Source organism: Hemitrygon akajei, chromosome 27, assembly GCF_048418815.1.
Source record: "Hemitrygon akajei chromosome 27, sHemAka1.3, whole genome shotgun sequence".
Taxonomy (NCBI): domain Eukaryota; kingdom Metazoa; phylum Chordata; class Chondrichthyes; order Myliobatiformes; family Dasyatidae; genus Hemitrygon; species Hemitrygon akajei.
In genome coordinates, this window is record NC_133150.1 from 8,977,206 (window position 1) to 9,000,706 (window position 23,501).

General features: G+C 40.8%; 1 protein-coding gene across 1 annotated transcript in view; it reads left to right on the forward strand.

Moving 5' to 3' along the window:
• Nucleotides 1–23,501, forward strand: part of LOC140717113 (peroxisome proliferator-activated receptor delta-like) — a 69,200-nt gene that overhangs the window by 28,557 nt on the left and 17,142 nt on the right. Inside the window, exons 3-5 of the mRNA XM_073030349.1 lie at nt 200–348; nt 13,360–13,498; nt 19,566–19,768. Of these exons, the coding sequence (XP_072886450.1) occupies nt 200–348; nt 13,360–13,498; nt 19,566–19,768 (491 nt within the window). The remainder of the gene's footprint in view (nt 1–199; nt 349–13,359; nt 13,499–19,565; nt 19,769–23,501) is intronic.

The following is a 23,501-nucleotide window of genomic DNA, read 5'->3' on the forward strand; positions in this document are numbered from 1 at the left end:
TCAAGGTAACGCAGGGCTCCTTTTTCACTCCAGGAAACAATTTAAAGTAATTTGTTTCCAATTGTCATACTGTAACTGTTCCACAGCTGTAAAATCTAGGAAGGAAATAACTGAAAATGAGACTAATAATTAGTAAGAGATGTAGCTGTTCTATTGCTTTAAACAATTCACTTTGCAACTTGGTATATTTCCTTCTCAGATGTAATGGAAGCTGCAAGTCCATCAGTTATACAATCCAAAGTTAGCAATGAGGAGGCCACTACTTCTGGTGTGAATGTTGAATGCCGAATATGTGGTGATAAGGCTTCAGGCTTCCATTATGGAGTACATGCCTGTGAAGGTTGTAAGGTACAGTGGATTATGATGTATGTAACATATAACATGCTATTATATAAATGTTCCTCACAGTTAATGTTGATGTGAAACTTACTAGAATTTGTGTATAAAGACGGGGGGGGGGGGGGGGGGAATCACAGACTAATATACCAAGCAGAAGAAAGATGTAATTCCCATGCATAATAAATTATTGGTTAGCTTCAGTAAAAGGCAGCCATTCTCAACGCACTTTGTTGCTTTGCAGTAAAATACTTGCATTCAGTGATAGAAATATAGTCAATCCGTAATTAAGTATTGAAAATCAAGAAAATGTTATGTCTTAGTAGGCCAGGTTGTCTGATATCAGCAAGCCACTACACAAATAACTGTTCAACTGCCACGATATTTCATCCTGTTGGAGAGATTCTTTTTGTTCCATGCAACACCCTCCCCAACTTTATCTGTTACCGAGACTAAGTTATCTCTCTCTCACTACCCTGGATCTGAAAAGTTAACTGTTTCTCTTTCCACAGATGCTGATTGACCTGTAGAGTTTTTCCAGCATTTTCTATTTTTAATACTTCAATTAAGTATTGTCAGATTCAGTTAATGTAAAGTTAAAACTTAACTTCACTCCAAGTTCTGGTCACCTATTCTTGCTACTCTTTTTGATTTGGATATTTCAGATATTTTAAGTAGAATATAGATTGATGACATGACCTGAAGGATGTCCTCTTGTACCAGTTAAAATTTTTTTTTATGGCCTTCAATTGGATTTTAATATGGTTGATCTCTCTGGATATGCCCCAGAAAATCTAGTAATTTGTAAAGCTCCAGTGACACGGGGACTTGGGGATCATTTCTCCCTGTTTCCAGATAAAGTGGTAGGATGAGGAACTAAAAACAGATGATATAGTGCAACAAACAGTCTACTGGAAGAACTCGGTGGGTCGAGCAGCACGTGTAGGAGGACTGGAATTGTTGATGTTTTGGGTCAGATTCCTGTATCAGGACTGACTGAAGGAACATACAATCTGCTGGAGGAAAACTTTGATAATTCTTTTCCTTCCAAAGGTACTGCTCAACCAACACGTCTGCTCCAAGTTCTAGCGTCTGCAGTTTCTTGGGTGTAATAAAGAAAATCCCATTGAGTCATTTCGGTGACACTACCTAGGTCAATGGCATGGATGAATAAGGGTACACATAAAAATTATTGAAGTAGAGACCCTATGTAAGGAATACAGAAAATAATAATAATGATGTTAACCATAGGGCATATGAAAGTATGAGAGCTATAGTCAAGAGGGAAATTTGGATTGCCAAACAGCAGGTTGAAAAAGATATTGCTGATAATGCTAAGCTCGATCCTAGGAGATTTTTTTTTCAATACTTTAGTAAAAGAGAAGTCAAGGAGGAAATTAGGTGTATTAGGAATAATAGTGTGGTGTTGAATTATGCAGAGAAGAACATAGCAGGTACTCTTAACTCATATTTTGCTGAAGTACTCACCTGCAAAGAGGTTTGCAAAATGCTAGTAAGTGTAGAGGAAAATAAAGTTGTTTTAAGTGACTTAGAGGTCTTAGAAAGTGAGGTCCTGCTTCAGCTGAAAAGGCTGAAAGTTAATAAATCTCCAGGCCCAAACAACATGTATCCAAGGGTAATGAAGGAGGTCTGTGTTTATATGTACAGATCCCTAACATGTATTTTCCAAAAGTCACAAGGACTGGCAATGGGCTAACGTTGTTGCAGTGTATAACGAGGGTGACTGCACTAACCCTGGTAACTCTAGCCTAGTAAGCTTAGCATGTATCACTGGCAATAATAAAGAATGAGATGGAAAATCAGCTGATAAGAACAGGCATGTTAGCAGAAAGCCAGCATGGGTTCAGAAAGGGGAAATCGTGTTTTACTAATGTACTGAAGTTCTATGAAGAGACAACTAAAATTTAATGATAACTATAGAATGGTTGATATCATTTACTTGGAATTTCAGAAGATGTTAAAAGTGGGATTCCATAGGGATTGGTTTTGGGGGCATTGCTGTTTTTAATTTGTGTTAATGATTTGGATAAGCACATAACAAATAAACTAAGTTTGCTGATGACACAAAATTAGGAGGATGGGCTGATAACATTCAGGCAGCAGAATCAATACAGTTAGATCTAAAATTCGGATGTGGGCTGATAAATAGCAGATGAAAATTAATGTAAGTAATTACATATAGGAAGTAGAAATATTAGATCTAAATATACAATGGGGTGTCTTGAGTTAGAACGTGCACTGTATGAAAAGGATTTGGGTATCCTGGTAGACTCATCACCATCAAACACTGGACAGTGTATGGAAGTAATTAGGAAGCCTAATAGAATGTTGGTTTATATAATGCACTCAGTGGCGTTCAAGTCAAGAGATGTTCTCCTTCAGCTGTATAATGCACCTGTGAGGCCACACCTTGAATACTGTGTACAGCTTGGGCTCCATATTGTGTGAGAAATGTGAAGGCACTGGAGAGAGTCCAGAATTAAGGACACTGGAATTAAGGAGATTGAGAGGGGATCTGATTGAAACATATAAGATTATTAAGGGATTGGACAAGATAGAGGCAGGAAATATGTTCCAGATGCTGGGAGAGTCCAGTACCAGAGGGCATTGTTTGAGAATAAGGGGTAGGTCATTTAGGACAGAGTTAAGGAAAAACTTCTTCTCCCAGAGAGTTGTGGGGGTCTGGAATGCACTGCCTCGGAAGGTAGTGGAGGCCAATTCTCTGGATGCTTTCAAGAAGGAGCTAGATAGGTATCTTATGGATAGGGGAATCAAGGGATATGGGGACAAGGCAGGAACCAGGTATTGATAGTAGTTGATCAGCCATGATCTCAAAATGGCGGTGCAGGCTCGAAGGGCCGAATGGTCTACTTCTGCACCTATTGTCTATTGTCTAAAAAAGCGACTAGACTCCTAGGTCTACAGGGCATGAGCTATGAAGAAAGATTGAAAGAATTAAAGCTCTTTAGTCTAGGTAGACGTACAATGAGAGGAGACATAATAGAAGTGTTCAAAATCATTGAGTATAAGTAAAGAGGATGCCAGCTTCTACTTCAAAACTACCTTAAATTCCAGTGTACAAGCCGAACCGGAGTATAAGTCGACACCCCATTTTCAAGGCTAAAAAAGTGACTTTTTCATGTTACTTTTGTATAAGCCGACCCCTTTTGTAGAGGTTTTTGATTTAACCAGAAAAGATCACAAGATCTCAGATGCTGGTACTCAGCTTTGTTGGATCAGAACCTGGAAATTTTGTGAACCAGTACCTGCTAAGAAAATAGGCCTACACATTGTAGAGCATTATAAGCCAATTCTTAATAAATAAATCATGGAGGGAAATTTTGGATTAGGTTTCCAAAGGAAAAGAATCCTCTGAAGTGTAACCCCTGTGAAACTATTGTAATCTCTTTAAAACATAACACAGGGTAGCGGGATCAGTGCTTGTACTCAGTATTGAGTTTGCGACCACCATGTACAAAAGATTAAAACGAATGCAATACGATGCTGGCTTCAAGCTGAAGGTTGTTGATTTTGCTAAAGGAACTAATAATTCTGCAGCTGCTAAGAAGTTTAGTGTAAACGAGAGAGAGTGAGAGAGTGGAGAAAGGCAGAGGACACACTGAGGGAAATGCCAAAGACAAAATGTACAAATCACGGGAAAACATTCCAGTGACCAGAACTGGAAGAAAAAGTGAATCACTAACAATCGTCAGGATACATTGTTACCAGAGAAATGATTCGAGTTCAAGTGTTGAAATGGGATGAAAAACACCGTAAGGTCAGTGAAAATTTCAAAGCTGCGCTAAGTTGGTGCACTCTATTTATGAATAGACGTGATCTTGTGTTGAGACAAAAAACAAAGGTTGCTCAGAGAATTCCCGCGGGGTGTTGTTTACGTTCAAGAACACTGCTGGATGGACGAAGCGGGTTGCTTGAAGTAGGTTAAAGAGGTGTGGCGTCGACGTCCCGAAGGTTTCAGGAAAGAAAAGTTGCTACATGTCTGGGACATGTTCAAAGCGCACTTGTCAGGTGAGACAAAAGCAGCATTGAAAGCTGAAAATACGGACATTGCAGTCATCCCCGGTGGTTTGATGTCTGTGCTCCAGCCACTAGATGTGAGTTTAAACAAACCATTCAAAGAATTCATGCATTGACAGTGAAACGAATTTGACTCAAAAGCAGCCAGTAAATACGACTTGTCTTCCGTGTATTCATTTTTCCAAAGTTGGCACCCTCTGTATAAGCCAACCACCTAATGTTAGGACTAAAATTTAGGGTCAGATTCTTGGCTTATACACCGGAATTTACGGTAATCCATCATCAAGATGACGGGGCCATAGTTAAGTGGAGATTTCAGGCCAACATCAGGAAGCATTTCTTTGCACAGTGAGGTGTGGGCACATGGAACAAACTACCTAGTTGAGAGTAGTACCTTAGAGACTTTCAAGTGAGTAGGAATTTGGCAAGCTTTGTTGGGCTGAATGGCCTGTTCTTGTCAAAAACGCTGTAATGTTCTAATGTTCTAATGTTTAAAAACATTAGGTGTTTGACAACAGGTAAATTTGGTAAATGTACTTACCATTTTCAACAGGTTTTTGGTGTCAATGAACCTAAAGTTGTATGAATATGAGGCCCTCACAGGATTGGGTGGGATGGGGAGATGAGGAGGAGGGTAACATGTCTTTTACATCTGTTCATAGAGCCTGAACATGGTCTGACAATCAAAACCACATATGCATACTCAAGGTTATTTGTGTGCTCAGTTGGACCCCCAAAATGTAAACGTTCCAAAGTTACTCCTCGTTAGAGTAATTCTTGCGGCAAAACCTGGCTTAGCTTATTTATGGTATCATCAATGCTTGCTGACTTAACTTGCATATATGTGATAGATTGCCAATTGAATACTTTGTACTGGGGCATTCATTGGAATTCTTGACTAATCTTGGTAGAAACTGACAAAAATTGCAGCCCATTGAGTACTACTTGAGCATGTATTTGAGTACCCGTGTTCTTGTTCCATTAATTTTCCACTGGGAATGCAGAGAGGCACTACTATTGTTGAATAGATGTTATTCTGTAGCAACAATGAATAATGTTTCTCTACTATGCCACGCAATAAGATGTTATAACAAAGTGTCAGGAAATTAAAGCAAGTGTGTTATATATACAAATGACGACACTTTCATAAATGTTGGAATGCAGTTATGTTGCCTTGGACACTTTCTAAACTTTCTCACCACCATGTAGGATCTCTTCTACAGAATCACTGGGGAGCTGTTGAACCCACACTGTCTCCACTTAAGAGCCAAGGTCATCCCAGCTTTTGTCAGTGCTGTACTGACAAATACTGGTTAAGAAGCTGAGCTTTAAGTTATCATTCACTTTTTTTTAAGCATAAAAAATAATGGAGTTTTGTACTTCTACAAAGGTTGTCTGCCAATCTGCCCCTGCTATACTACATTGCTATACCACATTGTTCTTTGACAAGAATGATTTAGAGTCTGAAAACCACAATCTGCTTCCCATGTCTTGGGAGCTATTTACAGCAATGGTAGACGATGAACATTTATTCATCACTTTCAGTGTGCTCGCATAGGCTTTAGTCTTCTATGGAAAAGGCTCATCATGGTCTACTGTGCAGCAGTGATCTTTGCCTTGTGTACGCTTCTGAAACATAAACCACCTAGCGTAACCATCTCAAAGTGCTGAAGAGATGCCACCAATGTAACCCCTGCACAATTCTACAATTTCACTAGAAAGATGAGCAAGCTAAGATCAGCATTTACTCCCAGCTCAAAATCCCTAACATTAAGGCCTTACTTGCCTGCATTTGGCTCTTCTTGAGCAGAACACATCATTCACACGCTTAGTGCTAGACACTTGAAATAGATATAGTCTGTTCTGGGTTCTTGCATGACAAGTAATCACCATGTGAGAGAGGGAATGACTGTAGGATGCTCTCAGTGACTCCTTAGAAAAAGGGTAGCAATCCTAGCAACTTGTGGGCATCCCTGGATGGTGACCACTCTTAATGAAGAAACTACATTTAGGATGACATTCAGAACCTGGAGTGTGTTCTCTGGAGCACGTACAAGTCTAGTGTAGTAGTGTAAATGGCAGGTAGTACACACATCACCCAATCAGAATCAGATGTATTATCACTGACCTATGTATTGTTATTTGTTGTTTTGCGGCAGCAGTACAGTGCAATACATTTTTAAAAAATACTGTGTTACAATAAAAATATATTAGAAAACGAAGCCCCGAACAGCCACCCTCCTGCCCTGATAAGCACCACATGCCTCAGCCATGGCGGAGTCTGCAGGTTCCATACTAGCCTCATTAGAATCCACCAAACTGGAGTGGCAGCAAGCTATTCCAAGTTTAGATTAGAAGAAAAGATCTTTTTTGGATGTAATGTGGGATACTTTGAACTTTGCTACACATGCAGTGTGGGGATTCTTGCATTTTCCACTTAAAGACTACAGGACTGGAAGCCTACAGGCTAAATGGTAGGCCACAACACGTCATCAAACTGTGAACCAGCTGTCAGGAAACAGCTCCTGGTCAGGAAGAAACATGAATATCACAAACTGAGGACAAGGCAATTGTATCTCATGGTGAAGGAGGCTGTTTACCCCATCGAATCTTTACCAGCTCCCAAGGGAACAATCTTATTAGACTCTTTCACTTTCATTATTTTCCTCTAACTCTGAAATTTGTTCTTTCTAACACACACCCATCAACTCCCCATCACTGAACTGTTTCCACATTTCATGGACTCCCTTTCAAGGACTCTTCATCTCATGTTCTTGATATTTATTGCTTATTATTATTAATGTTGTATTTCTTTTTTCTCTTTTTGCATTTTTACAGCTTGCTTTTTTTTTTGCACACTGGTTGCTGTCCGTTCTGTTGGGTGCAGACTTTCATAGATTCTATTGTGTTTCTTGTATTTACTATGATTGCCTGCAAGAAAATAAAGTTCAGGGTTGTATATGATAATAAATTTTCTTTGAACTGTGTTTTTAGAACTTTGATTCCTTTTGGTGTTAAAGAAAACAAAGTGATAATTTTCTGAAGGCAATTAACCAACCAGCTTGCCTTTAGAATGAGTGAGAAAATGGAATCATCCAGTGGAAACCTTACCGCCTAAGGTCAGCATTGAGCTTGGGACCACAGCACTGAGCGATCAGGATTACCTGTAGCACTGTTATGCCTAATGCAGCACCGAGTGTCTACATTATACCTCTAATACTGCTTATTGATAAATTCATGCAAGTCCAAATGTAGAGGGTAAAATATCAGATAAAGATTCCTATCCAACAGAGAACTTGGGAGAAATTGCACTGATGTTTGAATGTAGAACTTGTAATCAAGTTGAGGATGCGAAAGCTATAACATATTAAAGAAAAGCTAGCTTATTATATGATTTATTTTTATCTCTTGTTCTATGTTAAATAGCTTATATGAATTAAGGTGGGGGAAGGTTGTCATGGACCATAAAATGCCAGAAACCAGTTGGGCCAATAACTTTGTTCCATAAATTTTATGACTTTTGTTTTTGCAGCATGCAGCTATATACTATCTAATGAATTCAATTGATTTTCCATCTGTTGAAATTGCAGAGTGCCTTTATGAACATGCAAATGATTGAAATGGGAACATGAGACGGTCACTTGGTTTCTTAAGTGTGCTCCCCTATTTAATAGCATGACTGAGCTAATTGTGCTCTTGATTCCATACCTCTGTTAATCTTTCGCACTCTTCCTCATTCCATCTTAAGACTCTGATCCTAGTTGTCTCACAAGAGGAAGCCTGTCTATGTGGGGTGGCAGGGAGGTGTAGAGGGCAGCATTATAGCGTAGCAGTTAGTGTAATGTTATTGTAGCACTGTTATATACCCTCAGGGTTCATTTTTTCTGTGGTTTGTCACATTAAAACGCTGAAAGAATGAGACTGACTTTTAGACACTGTTGGATTTCTACTGATTACAAAGTTGCTTGGTTATTATGGTGAGAGAGGTGGAGTTATTTGATGGACAATGAATGTTTATGGTTTCTCGTGGCTTGTTTTGATTATACAAGGACACACAGATACACACGGTTAGAGTCAAGATGGATTCAGTCAATGGAAGACACCAGTGAGTTAAGATCGATCTCTGGTTTAAACTTTCAGTAGCCCAAAGGTGTGAGTTGAGATCGATCCAGAGTATTGATAAATGACTCTCACAAATGCTGCAACTACAAGAAGTTTGCAGGGAGAGGAGAGGAAAGTTTGAAACAGAAGAAACCTAGTGACAAAGAGATCACTGTTTGGACTCTCTCTCCAAGTAGCCCGTAAGGGATGAGTTCGTTTCCATTCGGATATGAAAGTCTGATTGTCACAGAGTTAATCCGCAGGAGTGGATTCTCTGATGAGGGGAAAACCTTTGTGAATACCACGTGTGTGTTTACCCTTTGTCTGGGTGTGGTAGTTCACTGAAGAAAAGCACCCCTGCGGCAAATCACTGTTGGAGTTATTTCGTATGTTGTGGAACGTTGTGTGTGATTGGGGTAACCTTGTGGAATCTACTGGTGTGTCGACCCTTGCCTGGGTAGATAGATAGATAGATAGATACTTTATTCATCCCCATGGGGAAATTCAACTTTTTTTCCAATGTCCCATACACTTGTTGTAGCAAAACTAATTACATACAATACTTAACTCAGTAAAAAATATGATATGCATCTAAATCACTATCTCAAAAAGCATTAATAATAGCTTTTAAAAAGTTCTTAAGTCCTGGCGGTTGAATTGTAAAGCCTAATGGCATTGGGGAGTATTGACCTCTTCATCCTGTCTGAGGAGCATTGCATCGATAGTAACCTGTCGCTGAAACTGCTTCTCTGTCTCTGGATGGTGCTATGTAGAGGATGTTCAGAGTTTTCCATAATTGACCGTAGCCTGCTCAGCGCCCTTCGCTCAGCTACCGATGTTAAACTCTCCAGTACTTTGCCCACGACAGAGCCCCGCCTTCCTTACCAGCTTATTAAGACGTGAGGCGTCCCTCTTCTTAATGCTTCCTCCCCAACACGCCACCACAAAGAAGAGGGCGCTCTCCACAACTGACCTATAGAACATCTTCAGCATCTCACTACAGACATTGAATGACGCCAACCTTCTAAGGAAGTACAGTCGACTCTGTGCCTTCCTGCACAAGGCATCTGTGTTGGCAGTCCAGTCTAGCTTCTCGTCTAACTGTACTCCCAGATATTTGTAGGTCTTAACCTGCTCCACACATTCTCCATTAATGATCACTGGCTCCATATGAGGCCTAGATCTCCTAAAGTCCACCACCATCTCCTTGGTCTTGGTGATATTGAGACGCAGGTAGTTTGAGTTGCACCATATCACAAAGTCCTGTATCAGTTTCCTATACTCCTCCTCCTGTCCATTCCTGACACACCCCACTATGGCCGTGTCATCAGCGAACTTCTGCACATGGCAGGACTCCGAGTTATATTGGAAGTCTGATGTGTACAGGGTGAACAGGACCGGAGAGAGTACGGTTCCCTGCGGCGCGCCTGTGCTGCTGACCACCGTGTCAGACCTACAGTCTCCCAACCGCACATACTGAGGTCTGTCTGTCAAGTAGTCCACTATCCAATCCACCATGTGAGAGTCTACTCCCATCTCCGTTAGTTTGTGCCTTAAGATCTTGGGCTGGATGGTGTTAAAGGCACTAGAGAAGTCAAGGAATGTAATCCTCACAGCACAACTGACCCCATCTAGGTGAGAGAGTGATTTGTGCAGCAAATACGTGATAGCATCCTCCACTCCCACCTTCTCCTTATACGCAAACTGAAGAGGATCCCGGGCGTGCCTGGTTTGTGGCCTCAGATTCTGTATTATCAGCCGCTCCATGGTCTTCATCACGTGCGACGTCAAGGCAACAGGTCTGAAGTCATTCAACTCCTTTGGTTGTGGTTTCTTCGGTACCGGGACAATACAGGATGTTTTCCACTGTCTGGGTACTCTTCTCTGCTCCAGGCTCATGTTGAAGATGCGCTGTAGTGGTTCTCCCAGCTCAGTCGCACGGGCCCTCAGTAATCGTGGGGAAACTCCATCCGGTCCAGCCGCCTTGCTGGTACAGATCTTCCTCAGTTGACCTTCCACCTGTGCAGCCGTAATCCTGGGCGTGGGCAAGGTCTCCTGTGAGTGGTGGTTCCATGGAAGATGATCCCCTTTGTGATAAGCTACTGTAGGTGATATTTCATGTGAGGATTCGGAGGACAACGGAAAGATTGTTTGGATTACAAATCTCTCTCTCACTTCAATCCCATGGACTGAACTGAATTTTCTTACAATACCATCGTAAGACTGGATCACTCACCACCTAAGCTTGAAGAAGTTTTGGGGATTTATATATTTACACCTATATATGCATAACACTGTTAACTCTTAATTTACCTGGTTTAAGTTACTATATGACATAGTTACTAATAATATAGTGTTTTGTTAACAGCAAAACCAGACTCTGGGTGTGTTCCATTACTGCTGATACTTTTACAGGGTTGCGTGTACGTAACAAGCACCAACTGTAGATCAGGGCTCAATTCCCACCACTGTCTGTAAGGAGTCTGCACGTTCTCCCTGTGACCACGTGGGTTCCTCCAGGTGCTTCGGCTTCCTGCCACATTCCAAAGGAGTATGGTTGGAGTTACTGAGCTGGGGGCATGCGATGTTGGCACCAGAACTGTGGTGACACTTGGGGGCTGCCCAGCACAATCTCACCGATCTAATTTGATGCAAACACACATTTCGCTCTGTGTTTTGATGTACATGTAACAAATAAAGTTTATCTTTATTTTGATTTGCCCTGTCAAGACCCCTGAATTTTCAGTTAAGACCTTTTTATTTGCTCTTTCAAGCTCCAGAGGATACAGGCCACAGTCTGTAAGGAGTTTGTAAATTCTCCCTGTGACTACATGGGTTTCTTCCAGGTGCTCCAAAGATGTACGGAATGGTAGGGTTAATTGTCCCGTGATTAGGCTAGAGTTAAATGGTGGGGTGGGGCGGTGGTGCTGCTGGCATGGTTTGAAGGGCTGGAAGGGCCTATTCCACACTGTATCTCAATCAATCAATCAATCCATCAACAAATAGCCCAATCTGTTCAACATCCATTTGAGTTATTACTAGAATTTTCTTCGAATTCCACCAAACATATTAACATTAAATACTATCTACGGTACTCTAGATGTGACCACTAATGCCCTATAAAACGGATATAATTAATGCACATGTTACTAAGATTAACACAATTTCAAGAGCACTGTGATTTCTTTTAGACATACGCAATTATTTATTTCAAAACATTTCAGGTTTTAATTATATCTTCATTTTGAAACCCATGTAAATGTAGTAATTGATCTTTGGTGGTCTTACCTCATTTAGTTGCACTTCCCCATTCTGCAAGCAGGCCTAATATTGGTAACTGGGATTAGTATAGATGAGTATGGGTTATCTGACCATAGTGGGCTGAAGGGCCCATTGCAGTGCTGTTTGACTCTTTCCTTGTTTCAGCTATCTAAACCACAAACAAAAAGAGCTGGAAACAGCAGATCAATCAGTTTTTGTACAGAGAACAAATGAAGTTTGTATGGTGGCTAATATTTTCTAACCAAGAAAGAAACTCTGCCCATTGGTAGCCACCAATGAAAGAAAGACATTAATTGCAATTTATTCTTCTGTATTTTTCTTTCATCACAAATTTTCCAAAGATTAGCCTTAAGGTAATTTCTTGCATATGAATGATCATGCGTCTTTACTCTAATTGTTCCCAAATCACAGTTCTCTTAAATTGAAAGCTTGGTCTTTTTATTGTGTTTGTTCACTGTTTTTAGGAATGATGATGCAGGCATAGCCAGACTTGCATACACGGCAATGTAGAACCACAGTTCGTGAGCGGTAGAGTGAAGATTAGTTCTTTTAAGGCTAGTAACCTTGACCCAGTTTACTCAATTCATGTTTGTGGTTTATTCAATGAGGTAGCCAATGCCAGTTTCTCCTCCTCCCCTCCCAGTAGGACTGAAAACTGTGTTGTGGGTCAATACAAAAGCATACAGGAACTTAATTTCAAAGTGATTTGGAGGGGCATGTTAAATGTATGGACATGTTTAATGCTGTACAATTACTGGTGAATTTTGTCTCTGTTAATTAATGAATTCCCTAATTAATTCACCATGCAAATACCTGGAGTTCAGTATTTAAGTGCATCTGCTGCTTAACAAGGAGTTGAAATCAGTTAGACAGGATAGGAGACAACTGGGAGGATGAAATGGAACAGAAATAGTAAACAATGCAAACAGGTGTACCAGGTAGGGTGGTGCATGATGAAGAGAGGAATTATAGTGGAGTGTGGCATCTGAGTACTTAGCAAGAGAAATAAGATGAAGAATTATTTTCTGCATCCAAGTGTGAAAAAGTATAAATATTCCTTCATCAATCTGAGAAGATAATTTGTTCTTAATTAGTTTGTAAACTAGATGTGAATCTCTTTCATGGAGGCCAGGCTGTAGATTTTTAGTATGGGTATTAGGGTTGGAGCTGGAATAGTCCAGTGAGACTTTGGTTTATGTATGAAAAATGACAGCAATAAGATGAGAAAAGTGGCTGATATACACTAGTTTTTCAGTAGATTCCAACAAATTGCCCGATAAGCTTGTAAACCCACTAATTTTGTAAGTTTGTATGGATACAGTTCAGGCATTATTACAAAAAATACTGTAGAGTGTTTTCATGTGTTCCTTGTATAGAGCCATGTTTCAAAGTGGGATTTTTCTCTACAGATGATAACAGGAAACAGTTAAGAATAACCTGACAGTTTGGTTAGACAAAAAGTAAAATGTTGTCTAAGTATGCATTAAATGTAATCTGAAAATTTCCTGTATTTATAGTCATGTGTTAACTCTTAAAATCCTAATGATTTAATTTAAACTTGAACTAAATCTTGGCTTGCAGGGTTTCTTCCGAAGAACAATTCGCATGAAGCTGGAATATGAGAAATGTGATCGCAACTGTAAGATTCAGAAGAAGAACAGGAACAAGTGCCAGTATTGTCGCTTCCAGAAGTGCCTGGCATTAGGGATGTCACACAATGGTCAGTGGACATTTTATAAAGAGTAAAGAGAAATATAAGACACAACAATATCTTAGTTATTTCAACAGATTTTCATATCAAGAATCTGGAAGCAAGGAAGACTGAGGTTTAAATGATCTCTCTTGCTTTAACTGGTTCTGATTAATGCAAGTAAGACTTGGGTTCACAAGCTCAAGAGGGTGGAAAATTGATTAACTTATGCTATCAGAAGAGAAAGGATAAAAACATGTAAAAAAGAAAGCAATTTTTGTTTTAGAGTAAGTCTATACAAATGCATTAAAGAGACACCACCTTCCCTGACAGTGGAAGAATCTGTGGTTCCCATATTAGTTTGTCAGCCATTTAAGAATCCACAAGACTGTAGTGGAACCAAATCATTATAAGACCATAAGATATAGGAGCAGAAGTAGGCCACTGGGCCCATCGAGTCTGCTCCACCATTCAATCATGGGCTGATCCATTTCTTCCAGTCATCCCCACTCCCCTTTGATGCCCTGGCTAATGAACCTATCTATCTCTGTCTTAAATACACTCAGTGACTTGGCCTCCATAGCTGCTCCTGGCCAAAAATTCCACAGATTTACCACCTTTGACTAAAGTAATTTCTCCACATCTCACTTCTAAAAGGACGTCCTTCAATCCTGAAGTTGTGCCCTCTTGTCCTAGAATCCCCTACCATGGGGAATAATTTTGCCATATCTAATCTGTTCAGGCCTTTTAACATCCAGAATGTTTCTATGAGAGCCCCCCTCATTCTCCTGAACTCCAGAGAATACAGCCCAACAGCTGCCAGATGTTCCTCATATGGTAACCCTTTCGTTCCTGGAATCATTCTTGTGAATCTTCTCTGAACCCTCTCCAATGTCAGTATATCCTTTCTAAAATAAGGAGCCCAAAACTGCACACAATACTCCCAAGTGTGGTCTCACGAGTGCGTTATAGAGCCTCAACATCACATCCCTGCTCTTATATTCTGTACCTCTAGAAATGAATGCCAACATTGCATTTGCCTTCTTCACAACCTGGAGGTTAACCTTTATGGTATCTTGCACAAGGACTCCCAAGTCTCTGCATTTTGAATTCTCTCCCCATCTAAATAATAGTCTGCCCATTTATTTCTTCCACCAAAGTGCATGACCATACATTTTTCCAACACTGTATTTCATTTGCCACTTATTTGCCCATTCCCCTAAATTATCTAAGTTTCTCTGCAGGCTCTCCATTTCCTCAACACTACCCACTCCTCCACCCATCTTTGTATCATTGGCAAACTTAGCCACAAATCCATTAATCTGATAGTCCAAATCATTGATATACATTGTAAAAAGCAGCGGTCCCAACACCGACCCCTGTGGAATTGGCAGCCACTGGTAATTGGCAGCCAGCCAGTATAGGATCCCTTTACTGCCATGCTCTGTTTTCTGCCAATCAGCCAATGCTGCACCCATGCTAGTAACTTCCCTGTAATTCCATGGGCTCTTATCTTGCTAAGCAGCCTCATTGGCGGCACCTTATCAAAGGCCTTCTGAAAATCCAAGTACACCATGTCTACTGCATCTCCTTTGTCTAATTGCAGTAGGTTAGTCAGGCAGGATCTTCCTATCAGGAAACCATGCTAGCTTTGGCCTATCTTGTCATGTGCTTCCAGGTATTCCGTAATCTCATCCCTAACAATCAATTCCAACAACTTCCCAACCACTGATGTCAGGCTGACAGGTCTATCTTTTCTGCTGCCTCCCACCCTTAAATAGCGGAGTAATATTTGTAATTTTCCATTCATCTGGTATAATGCCAGAATCTATTGATTCTTGAAAGATCATTGTTAATGCCTCTGCAATCTCTCTAGTTATTTCCTTCCGAACCCGAGGGTGCATTCCATCAGGTCCTGGAGGTTTATCCACCCTCAGACCATTAAGATTCCTGAGCACCTTCTCAGTCGTAATTTTCACTGCACAAACTTCACTTCCCTGACAGTACTGAATGACCAGTATACTGCAGACGTCTTCCACCATGAAGACTGATGCAAAATACGCAATCAGTTCCTCTGCCATCTCTGCATCTTTCATTACAATATCTCCAGCGTCATTTTGTATTGATCCTATATCTACTCTTGACTTTCTTTTACCCTTTATATACTTAAAAAAGCTTTTAGTATCTTCTTTGATATTAGTTGCCCGCTTCCTTTCATAATTCATCTTTTCCTTCCTAATGAACTTAATTTCCTTCTGCAGGTTTTTAAAAGCTTCCCAATTCTCTATCTTCCCACTAGCTTTGGCTTCCTTGTATGCCCTCTCTTTTGCTTTAACTTTGGCTCTGACTTCACTTGTCAGCCACGGTAGTGTACATCGTCCATTTGAAAATTTCTTCTTATTTGGAGTATATCTGTCTTGCACTTCCCTCATTTTTCACAGAAACTCCAGTCATTGCTGCTCTGCTGTCCTTCTTGCTAGTATCCCTTTCCAGTCAAACCTTGGCCAGTTCCCCTCTCATGCCATTGTAATTTCCTTTATTCCACTGAAATACCGACACATTGGATTTTATTTTTTTCCCTCTCAAATTTCAATGTGAAATCGATTGTATTGTGATCACTGTTCCCTAAGGGTTCCTTAATCTTTAGTTCTCTTATCACCTCTGGATCATTGTATAACACCCAGTCCAGCACAGCTGATCCCCTAGTTGGGCTCAACACCAAACTGTTCTAAAAAGCCATCCCTTAGACATTCTACAAATACTCCCTCTTGAGGTCCAATACCGACCTGGTTTTCCCAATCCACTTTCATGTTAAAATCCCCAATAATTATTATGACATTGCCCTTCTGACATACTGGTGACAGTGGTGGAGGCGGATATGATAGGTTCTTTTAAGACACTCCTGGATAGGTACATGGAGCTTAGAAAAATAGATGGCTGTGGGTAACCCTAGGTATTTTCTAAGGTGAGGACATGTTCGGCACAGCTTTGTGGGCTGAAGGACCTGTATTGTGCTGTAGGTTTTCTATGTTTCTACATACTTTGCATCAAATTCATATTCCAGACATTGATCCCAGACAACACTTTCATTTCCTATGCACCCTTTTCACGTACTACCCCCAACCCCATGATGGGGCAAAGCTTATACTCACCCTAACTGTCCTGCCAAAGTCCAGGATTGAAAGTAATAGCTCTGCCACCTAATCCAATCAATTTGGTGAAGAGCAAGAGCACCTGAGAGAGTGTGGGGCATAGTAGAAAGACTGAGAGTGGGAGAGCAAACTAGCACCAGGACTGATGGCACTTGCTCTGTGCTCTCCTCTGTCTTTCCTGCCTCCTTTGGCGTCACCCACTCACCTCTGTAAATCACAGCCTTCCCTTGATAGCCTAGCCTGGAGCCAACGTGCCTGATTGGCTCTTCGCTCCTTGCTCCTCATTCCTTGTAATTTCTCATCTCAAAAAAAAAAGTTAAGTTTAACTAAACTATTGTCATCCAAATCTCTAGTCATGAGACGATGGAAATTGGGATGAACAAGTGAGCAGTTTTGAAGAAATGCAGATATTGGGAGGCAATGGGACTGATAGAGATTACAGAAATATGAGCAAGTCCACAATGGATTTGAACACTAACAATTTTAACCTAAAGTTTTCCTTTGAACTTCTCAAAGAAGCCATGTCTATTCTTGTTTAATGGTGCAATTAACTAGCAATTAACCAGCATTCTTCAAATTGCAATTTTTTTAGTTCTTAGTAGTGCACTGAATAGATTAATTTAACAAATTATGGCACTTTTTAAAATTCAGTAAGATGGTTTCTAAAAAAAGCAAATATTTTATGTCGTTGATTTGTTAATATTATGTTTTAAAATTTACTTTTGAGTCACGTGCAGACTTCTTTAGACGGGGCTAATTCTTAGGGTTTTGAAAATTCTTATATAAAAGTTGAAGACAAAACAGAGTTGACATATATGATTGTTGGAGTAGATACTGGAAATCTAAAACAAAAACTGAAAATACTGGTAAGAGATGATGAGCCAAAGTGTCATTAGAACTGGAAAAGTGCAGAGAACTGTGTGGAGAGGACACGGAATGTCTGTGTTAGGGTGCAGTCCAAAGTTACCCATGTATTAATTACCATAAAAACCTAATATTTCATCTTCATCTCCTCCCACTCTGCAAGAATTTCATTCTTACAGTTACTCTGTCATTTGCTCTGATGAGATTATCCACCATAGAGCCTTTTAAGATCTCCCCCCCCCCCCCCCCCCCCCCCCGTAACTGTGGCTTTCCCTCCATTTTAGTTGATGGGGCTCTCAATTGCATTTCTCCTACCTTCACTCTAGTCACCTTCTTCTCTGAGCAGGAACAAGTAGAGAATTTCCCTTGTCCTCACCTTTCGGTCCACCAGCCTCCATATTCAAAGGATCATCCTTCATTTCCACCACTTCTGGTGGCTCATCCTCTGTTACACATTTTTATTTTTATTGTTATTTTCTAACTGCTGTTTTTTTAAAAGCAGTTGTTACTTTGACAGTTTTGATCTATGCCCCATCACAGCCATCTTCCTTATTCACCGAACCCTTCCTGAAGCATAAAATATACTTGTCCTCTCATGTATCTAGCTCTGAAAAGGAGGGCTCTTGATCCAAAATTCTTCGCTTGCCACTGGTACTGCCTGATATGCTAAATGCTTTTTACATTTTCTGATTTTTCGCAGTAAGTTATTTGAAAGTTAGCTGCCACTATTCTGTGAAAGTCAGAATACTTAAGATGCTTCTTAAGTCCTTGTCTGTCTGTCCTTTCTGTAGTCCTCTAAAGGAAATGTTCTCTAATCCTCTGGATCTCTAAATTTATGTCCCATCAGCCAGTTTCTGTACATTAATAATTTTTGGTGTTATCTCTGATGTTGTCGGTAAACCATTGTGACTGGTCCCTGCTAAAATGAAAGGTATAGTCGGTCCTCCGTATCCGCGAGGGATTGGTTCCGGGACCCCTCGGGGATACCAAAAAACACGGATGCTCAAGTCCCTTATTCCACCTGTCTCAATGCGGTGGACCTTAGCACCCAGCGGAATCCCAGACCTTATTTAAACTGTCTCAGTGTGGTGGACATTAGGACCCGTTGGCAGAGCTCTGAATCCGCAGTGTTTCTGTTCACGAAAATAATCACGATCACGATTGAAAATAAAGTGGAAATAATAAAGCGATCAGAAAGATGTGAAACGCCATCGGTCATTGGAAAAGCGTTAAGCTACAGTCGGTCAATGATCGGAACAATTTTAAAGGATAAAGTGAGAAAGGCCCTGCCCCAATGAAAGCTACAATTATTATAAAGCAACACAGTGGTTTAATTATTGGGTTTTGGGGGTTTGGGTTTTTGATCCTCCACATCTACCAGGCATGGATGGAAAGCGCGCTCGGGAGCGATCTGTCACTGTATCGAACTCAGGAACTTCTGTTCCTGAGCCCAGCACTGAAACATACGTTCTTAAGTGTTTTATATGCATAGTAAGGTAAAATATATACTGTACTATATACTAAGACAAATGTTTGACTAACTGACGCTAAATAATACTGGATGTACCTGCTCTGACTTACTTAGTAAGATAACTTCTAATTTTTTTCGATCCTGATGCACGATAACCTACGCACATCCTCCTGTATACTTTAAATCATCTCTAGATTACTTATAATACCTAACACAATGTAAATGCTATGTAAAATAGTTGTTATACTGCATTGTAAAGGGAATAATGACAAAAAAAAAGTCTGTACATGCTCAAACAACAAGTGCTGGAAGAGCACTTCCGGGTTTTCATGATTCGCGGTTATTTGAATTCGCGCATACGGAACTCGCGAATAAGGAGGGCCGACTGTATACTTTGTAACAGATACTGTCAGTGTGGAGGACTGCCTGTTTTCACTTTGTGCTAATGACCTTGTGTTGAAATATCCTGTAGCAGCAGAGCCTACAATTCCTGCCCTTTGTTGAAAACAGACTTTGTTTTTCCTGACCAGCCAAATCATTATTAATGCAAGTTTAATAAAGCAAAGCCAATTATTTGCCAAATCTAATGTTTGCTTTTCTCTGGTAACAGCCATTCGTTTTGGCCGAATGCCTGAAGCAGAGAAGAAAAAGCTAGTTGCGGGACTTCTAGCTGGTGAAGCAGCAGTTCAAAATCCACAGATAGCTGACTTAAAGTCACTGGCAAAGCATGTTTATAATGCATATCTAAAGAACTTCAATATGACTAAGAAAAAAGCACGGGATATCCTAAGTGGAAAAGCTACCAAAGACCCTGTAAGTAAAAGGAGGGAATTGAATTGACTTTATTTCTTGCATCCTTCATATACATGAGGAGTAAAAATCTTTACGTTATGTCTCTATCTAAATGTGCAACGTGCAATCATAGTAATTTATAATAAATGGAACAGTCAATGTAACAGAAATACACTCAAATCAGCGTGAGTTAATCAGTCTGATGGCCTGGTGGAAGAAGCTGTCCTGCAGCCTATTTGTCCTGAGTTTTATGCTGCGGTACCGTTTACTGGATGGCAGCAGTTAGAATACATTGTGGTTAGGGTGACTCAGGTCCCCAATGATCCTTTGGGCCCTTTTTTTCACACCTATCTTTGTAAATATCCTGTATCATGGGAAGTTCACAACTACAGATGTGCTGGGCTGTCCACACCACTCTCTGCAGATTAGTGTGATTAAGGGAGGTACAGTTCCCAGACCAGGCAGTGATGCAGCCAGTCAGGATGCTCTCAGTTGTGCCCTAGTAGAAAGTTCTTAGAATTTGGGGGTCCATACCAAACTTACTCAGCCATCTGAAGCGAAAGAGGCTCTGTTATGCCTTTTTCACCACACAGCTGGTGTGTACAGACCACGTGATGATTACATCCTGAATTTTATGATAGCTATTTGTACTCAAGTCAAATGAAATCAAGTCTATTGTCATTTAACTAAATACATTTATATAACATATATAATCATATAATGTATATAGAAACAAGACAGTTTCTCTGAACCAGGGTGTAAAGCACAGTAGTACACATGCCACACATAACACACAATAACTTAAGAAGAAACGGATAAAATCTACAGATGAATCACACATAAATAACAAAATAAAGTGCATTAATATTAAATATTGTAAGATATGGAACAGATTAACCAGTGTCATTTCAGATATGATGCAGCAGGGAGTTCAGAAGCCTAATGGCCTGGGGGAAGAAACTGTTTCTCATCCTGAACGTTCTTGTTTTGATGCATCATAGTCTCTCAATGGTGCTCCTGTTAAAATGCAGTTGAGATGGGGGGTGGGAGCCTTGCTTGCCTCAATCGTCTTAGGAAGTGGAGGTGCTGCTGTGCCACCTTGTTCAGGGAGGTGATATTAAAGGACCAGGTGAGATTATCCATGATGTGAACTCCCAGGAACTTGGTGCACTTAACTCTCAGTATGGAGAGTATTCACAGAGGGAGATGGTTCATCTGCACCTTCCTTAAGTCCACAATGATTTCCTTTGTCTTCTCCATGTTCAGGCTGAGCTTGTTTTTCGCACACCAGTCCACCAGCCTGCGTGTTTTGCACTTGGCCTGTGTGGCCAAGCAAATGAAAATAAATACAAAGTTGCATTGGAACAGGGTGTAAAGATTTGGCCATGGAAGCACTTTAAAAGAGGCACTTGGAGGTGGAGAAGTAGGGGAGAAATAGGATGAAAATGTTTGAACACTCCACTGGGATGGCTGACAGAAGTGTAGAGACTGATGACAAACCAGAAGACAAGATGGAGTAGAGAGTTCAGGGTTGGCACTATGTTAGAGGAGATTACAAAGAGATAGATGGATGAGGCTATAAAAGGATTAAAATTAGCTGCAAATTTTGAGTGGGTTTGGGAGCTAATATACGTCAATAAAGAAGAGGTTAGTGCATGTTAGAATGTGGATCTGCAAAGTTTTGGATGAACATAATTTTGTGTAGGAAGACGTATCAGAAATCGGCCAAGAAATAATTGAAAATAGCCTGGGCTGTGAAGGACAAAGGAAAATGATGGATTGAATGAGAAAGTTTGTTTTGAAAAGAAGATTTTAGAAGAAACAGTTGAGCAGATGGTCTGAGTACCTTGCACAAATTGGGAACATACAAGGTAGAGGAGACAGGTGATTATAGAGAAAGGAGGATACTACTTGTACAGTAAATAAATATAAATACGCAGTTCTTTTTCCTGCAGAGGCAGGAAAGGTCCTTGGATTTTGATAAGAAAGGTTATCTTTCCACTTACTGTCTGGAACAGCTGTTGTTTCAAAGTTGCATGATGATGCATTTGCCTTGAGACACAGTACCTTCAGGGTTCCCTAGTCCACTTATATCTGAAGATGCATCATATTGTAACAAATCTCACAGAAATATAGCTGCTGTCTTGCCTTCTTTATAGCTGTATCAGTATATTGTGTCCAGGTTAGGTGCTCAGAGATTGACACCCAGGATCTTGAAATTGCTCACTCTTTCCACTTCTGATCCATCTATGAGGATTGGTTTATGTTCCCTCAGCCTACACTTTCTGAAGTCCACAATCAGCTCTTTGGTCTTGCTGACATTGAGTGCCAGGTTGTTGCTGCAACACCACTCAACTAACTGGTATATCTTGCTCCTGTGCACCTGATGCACCATCAATAACTCTCAGAGACTGGAAGTGAACGATAGGCTTTTATTAGCAGCAAAAAGGGAGCACGACATCTCGGAGACTGAGGGAGGAGCAGTGCCCCAATCGCCTTTATACAGGGGTCTGTGGGAGGAACCACAGGAACAGTCAGCAGAGGGGTGTGTCCGGACAGGTATACATAGTTTACCACAGCACCCTCTCATGAAATTTTGCCACCGTGGTTGTATCATCAGCAAATTTATAGATGGCTTTTGAGCTGTGCCTAGACACATGGTCATGGGTGTAGAGAGAGTAGAGCGGTGGGCTAAGCACACACCCTGAGGTGTGTCAGTGAGATGGAGATGTTATTACCAATTCAGACAGGTTGTGGTCTTCTGGTTAGGAAGTTCCAGTTGCAGAGGAAGCTACAGAGGCCTAGGTTTTGTAGCTTTTCGATCAGGACTTCAGGAATGATGGTGTTAAATGCTGAGCTATAGTCAATAAATAGTATCCTGGCATAGGTATTTGGATTGTCCAGTTGTTCCAAGGCTATGTGGAGAGCCATTGTGATTGTGTCTGCTCTAGACCTATTGTGGCGATAAGCAAATTGCAGTGGATCCAGGTCCTTCCTGAGATGGGTGTTGTGTCTAGTCATGACCAATTTCAAAGTGTTTCATCACCGTAGATGTGAGTGCCACTGGATGATAGTCATTAAGACAGCTCACACTGCTCTTCTTGGGCACTGATATAATTGTTGCCCTCTTGAAGTAGATGAGAACTTCCCGCTTTCAGTGGGAGATTTGTCTTTGAATACCCCCACCAGTTGGTTGGCACAGGTTTTCAGCGCCTTACCACATACTTCATTGGGTCTTGCCGCCTTGCGAGTCTTCAGTCTCTTGAAAGACAGCCTGAGGCCAGCCTCTGAGATGAGATCACAGGGTCATTGGATGCTGCAGGGAACATCATAGCTGTGTTATTATTCTCCCTTTCAAAGTGAGTATAAAAGGAGTTGAGGCGTCAGGTAGTGAAGCGCCATTCATGGTGTGATTTGCTTTGTAGGAAGTAATGGCTTGCAAACCCTGTTGTCAGGGTAGACGTTCATCCAATGTTGTACCTCATCTCTCCTGGATTTGTTTCTTGGCTCTTGAAATATCCCTCTACAAGTCATACCTGGTTTTCTTGTACAGACCTGGATCGCCAGACTTAAGTGCCACAGATCTAGCCCTCAGCAGACTACAAACCTGATTCATCCACGGCTTTTGGTTTGGGAATGTACAGTAAGTTCTCATAGGCTCACACTCATCCACACAGGTTTTAATGAGTCGGTAACAACTGTGGCATATTCATCCAGATTTGAAGGTGACTCTCTGAACCCAGTCCTGTAAGTG